Below are 5,215 nucleotides of genomic sequence, written 5' to 3'. Positions count from 1 at the left end.
ATGATCACGTGATGGGCAACCTCATGGACGTCATCGCTGCCGGTAAGCCTTAATATGATCGTATCGTGTCCTTGTTGAGAGCGCGTCGCCATTTTTACAGCCCCCCCCCACCCACCCCCACCCCTATGTTTGTTTCTTTTCTCATCATCCTTCTTTCTGTCTCTCTCTGTTCGTGTATTTGTTTTACTATTAAAGTGGATTGCTCTTCAAAAAAACAAAAACAAAACAAAACAAAACAAAAAAAACGTACATGTGACTACTGGTTCTTTAACCCTTTCACCGCCAGTCAATTTTGGAGTGCCAAATTCCCTTGAGCTAGAAACACAGAAAATATGGTGTCTACTAATAGATGGGGATTCCCCCTGCGATGTGTAGAAAATATGGCCTGTCCTACCATCGAACATAAAGAACAGTAGGTTCATGGATAACAGACCCATGATCTGGTCACCCTCTGGTCACCCTTCAGTGACATGGGTCCTCTACCTAGCTGCTGCATAAATGCCAGCTTGGCAGTGAAAAGGGTTAACGTGCATGCTGCACATCGGTCCTGGGATTCTCGTGTCATCAGAACAACTAGCATCCAGACTCAAAGTCTAATGAATGGGGCTGGGATGGGAGTAAAAAGTCCGGTGTGGGACTCGAACATTTGAACACCCGCATTCTACAAACTCGGGTGTGCATTGCATTAGCTCCAGACCTCTACTTTCTTTAATGAGGGTGGTGGGACTAACTATTGAGACATTCTCGTTTCCAGTCTAACAAACAAAAAAACACCCAAAAAAACCACCTGGTTGAGAAGGCTCCCTAGCAATTTACTCGACAATGGAAACACGCACGACTACAAGTACAAAGTGTTCCGCAACTTGCACCGAATGCACCGTAACTTTGTTTGGCGTGTGCACTGAAAGGAGAATAACAACTGGTATTTGTTTAGAGGCAGAGAGACGGGTGGGAGGGGGGCCGGGGCCGTGGGGGGGGGGGGGCGCGGCGGGGGGGCGCAGAGAGGAAGGGAGAGAGGGACGGAGGGAGACACACACACAGAGAGAAAGAGATAAAGACAGAGAGATTGACGGACAGATGAAGAGAAATGTCAAAGCGACCTCCTCATTGTCGAGGGTAAGAAGATAGATAAACACTGGTTTTATTTACTGTCTGCGTAAAGGTACAGTTTTCTTTCTTTTTTTTGGGGGGGGAGGGAGTAGGTGTGTGTGTGTGTGTGTGTGTGTGTGTGTGTGTGTGTGTGTGTGTGTGTGTGTGTGTGTGTGTGTGTGGTGTTTTAGTTCCCATTTAGCTATCGCATTAAAGATAAGATATACAATGCAAACACGGAACGTGATCAGGAAAGTAAAGGAAATTTTTTTTTTTAATTCATCGTGTGTGTCAGCTCGTTCTTGGCACATTCAGATACGCACTGGAGCGAAATGTCGAATGCCATTGTTGATACAGGGTATTGCGAAAATTGTATGACATAACAGCTGCTAGAAATACCGAAAGAGAGAGAGAGAGAGGGAGACAGAGACAGAGACCAAACATAGCTAGACAGAGAGAACAAGTAGAGAGAGACAGGCAGACAAAGAGAGACTCTTTGAACGACTGAATGAATCAGAGTCTTCCAACGATAAAGTTCTCAACGCAATCACCAGCTTCCATGTATGCCCTTGTTCCTTTACGCAAACGAATGTAATGCGTACTTGTTTACTGCAATCTTATTTGAGAAATAACATTGAGGGTTGGTTGACGTGTAAAAAAAAAAGTATTCAAACACACACACACACACACACACACGCACGCACGCACGCACGCACGCACACACACACACACACACACACACACACACACACACACACATACAGACGCGCGAGCGCGCGCAAAACTCAAGCCATCAGTGTCATTCTCCTCTACTTGATCCATTACTACTACTACTACTACTTCTTCTACTGCTACCACCACCACCACCACTATTACTACACTTAGTTCTACTGCTATCATCAATATTAATGTTATTTACAACAACAACAACTACTACTACTACTACTGCTGCTGCTGCTGCTACTATTTCTACTACTACTACTATCAATATTAATATCATTGTTAACAAAATTGTCTTTACAAAACGGAAAAAAATAGAAGAAAAGAAATGAAACCTCACTTTCAAACACTGTTCTTATTCTTCTTCCTCCTCCCCCACCCCAACCCAACACCCACATCCATGCACCCATCCACCCCCTCCCCTCCCATCCCCTCCCACCCACCCACCCCACACACACACACCACACACCCCTAGGCGTCAACACGTCCACGCAAAGCATCAGCGCCATCCTCCTCTACCTTATCCACTACCCGGAAGTCATGCGGCGGATCCAACAGGAAGTGGACACCTACGTCGGCCAGGACCGGAAGCCGTCGCTCTCGGACCGTCGCGCGTGCAGCTACACAGAGGCCTTCGTGCTGGAGACCCTGAGGCTGGTGTCTGTCGTCCCGCTGGGCTTCGACCACTACGTGAACGACGACGTGGAGATCAAAGGCTACAGGATCCCTAAAGGAACGGTGGTGAGGTTTTCGTGGTCGTGTTGTTGTTGTGTGGTGTGGGTGTTGCGTTGGTGTGGGTGTGGGTGTTGTGTATAGGGGAAGGCGGGAGGGGGGGGGATGGGCGGTTGTGTTGTGTTGGTGTTGTGGTGTGGTGAACACACACACACACACACACACACACACACACAAACACACACACACACACACTCCAAACCTAGTGACGACTCCTTGAGAAACTGACTCTGAACTGAAACTGAAACGAAACACACTGTGCAGGCGTTCAGTGCAGCCTACGTGTTCCACCGAAGTGAGCAGCTGTGGGATGACCCTCACAGCTTCAAGCCGGAGAGATTCCTGGACGAGGAGGGGGTGCTTCTGCCCATCAACCATCCCACCAGACAGAAGTATGTGTGTGGTGTGCTAGCGTCAAGCTGCAAGGGAAGGGGGGTGGGGGGGTGGAGGAGTCGGGGGGATAGGGGGGGGGGGAGGCGACTTATTACTTTGATTTAACCCTTTCACCGCCAAGCTTTTCATTTATGCACAGGCGTGGTAGAGGATTCATGTCACTGAAAGGTGACCATTCATTGGTACTGTTATCCATGAACCTACTGCTCTTAATGCTCGGTGGTAGGATAGGCCGCATTTTCTGTACATCACAGGGGAGGGAATCCCCAGCTAAATTTTAGCCACTGTCTTTTCTGTGTTTAGACCACAAGGGGAATTTTGTACTCTAAATTGACTGGCGGTAAAAGGGTTAAGAATACGTGGACATAACAAGCTAGAGTCTTGCTACAAGGGGGCTGACGGACGGGGGTTGGTTGGAGTGGGGAGACGAATAAATCGTTTGGCTACGTGTACGTTTGACATGACGAGCGCAGAGACAGAATCATGCCAGAGTCCGACTGCAAAGGGGGGTAGGTGAGGGGGAGGAGGGGAGGATCGAAGGGCGGGGCGAGGGAGGGCGGTACGACTGAATCGTTTGGCTAAGGCTGCAAGGGGGGTTTGAGGGGCGGGGCTGGGTGGTGGTTGTGGGGGGATGGGGTGGGGGGCAGGGGGGAGAGAAGACTGAATTGTTTGGCGAAGAATACAGTCATACGTTGACACAACAAGCGCGCGCACATTGAACACGCGAATTGTCACGACTGAGCGCGTGCGAACTTACATGCATGCATGCATTCATAATGACCTGCAAGCATCCTCGCAAATATACAGGTACACGTTATGAACATGAACAGAGACACAGACATGCCAACACAGACACAGACACACACACACAGACACACACACACAGACACACACAGACACACACAGACACAGACACACAGACACACAGACAAAGACACAGACACACACACACACACACACACACACACACACACACACACACACACACACACACACACACACACACACACACGCAGGCACAGACACAGACACAAACACAGAGACACACAGAAACACAGACGCACACACACAGACACAGACACACACAATGTGTGTGTGTGTGTGTGTGTGTGTGTGTGTGTGTGTGTGTGTGTGTGTGTGAGTGGTGTTGGAGTGTAACAGTTATAGTATTGAGAGTATGTCACTTTGTGAGTTTTATGCATTGTGTTTTTATAATGTTAATGATTATGTTCTATGTTTCTACTACTTTTTTTTATGCTTTCCTTGTTTCACTTTAGGTACTGGATTGTAAAGCGCTTAGAGCTTGCTTATGCTTGTATTATATAGTGCTATACGAAAATAGATTATTATTAATATTTTGTATTTTGTATTTCTTTTTATCACAACAGATTTCTCTGTGTGAAATTCGGGCTGCTCTCCCCAGGGAGAGCGCGTCGCTACACTACAGCGCCACCCATTTTTTTTGTATTTTTCCTGCGTGCAGTTTTATTTGTTTTTCCTATTGACGTAGATTTTTCTACAGAATTTTGCCAGGAGCAACCCTTTTGTTGCCGTGGGTTCTTTTACGTGCGCTAAGAGCGTGCTGCACACGGGACCTCGGTTTATCGTCTCATCCGAATGACTAGCGTCCAGACCACCACTTAAGGTCTAGTGGAGGGGGAGAAAATATCGGCGGCTGAGCCGTGATTCGAACCAGCGTGCTCAGATTCTCTCGCTTCCTAGGCGGACGCGTTACCTCTAGGCCATCACTCCATATTATTATTATTATTATTATCGACAATACTTTTTTTATTTCCTTTTTCAGCCTGATGCCCTTCAGCACGGGGAAGAGGGTGTGTCCAGGGGAGGGCTTCGCACGTGCCCGCATCTTCCTCTTCGTGACCAACCTCATGCAGCACTTCGACGTCCTGCCGCCCACCAACGAGAAGCTGATGCCCCTGGGACCAGAGTCGTGGGACTTCGGGCTGATCTCCACCTTGAAGCACTACCACTGCCGCTTCCGCAAAAGGCATCAAAATTAACCCCACCCACACACCCCTTTTGACTGCTGCTGCTGCTGACGGTCTGGTTATAGTCCAGCCGACCGCACAGGCCCATAATATTATCAGGGCTGTCAAACCATACAAATGCTCAACCGCGTCAACACAAAACTGTCATATTAATTACCAAGAAACAAAAACAATATAAAAACACTTCGACAAACCCACCTAAAAAAAAAGTTCAAACACACACACACACACACACACACACCCACACACACACACACACACACACACACACA

The 5,215-nt window shown here is 48.0% G+C and overlaps 1 protein-coding gene across 1 annotated transcript in view; it reads left to right on the top strand.

Moving 5' to 3' along the window:
• Window positions 1-5,215, top strand: part of LOC143299619 (cytochrome P450 2J4-like) — a 10,042-nt gene extending 4,827 nt beyond the window's left edge. The window contains exons 6-9 of the mRNA XM_076612913.1: window positions 1-42; window positions 2,285-2,550; window positions 2,806-2,933; window positions 4,739-5,215. The exon at window positions 1-42 is cut by the window's left edge and continues 85 nt beyond it. Of these exons, the coding sequence (XP_076469028.1) occupies window positions 1-42; window positions 2,285-2,550; window positions 2,806-2,933; window positions 4,739-4,955 (653 nt within the window). The 3' untranslated portion in view covers window positions 4,956-5,215. The remainder of the gene's footprint in view (window positions 43-2,284; window positions 2,551-2,805; window positions 2,934-4,738) is intronic.

This window comes from Babylonia areolata, chromosome 25 (genome assembly GCF_041734735.1).
Source record: "Babylonia areolata isolate BAREFJ2019XMU chromosome 25, ASM4173473v1, whole genome shotgun sequence".
NCBI classification, from domain to species: Eukaryota; Metazoa; Mollusca; class Gastropoda; order Neogastropoda; family Buccinidae; genus Babylonia; species Babylonia areolata.
The sequence above is the reverse complement of the archived record's forward strand: the minus strand, read 5'-3'. Positions and strand labels throughout refer to the sequence as shown.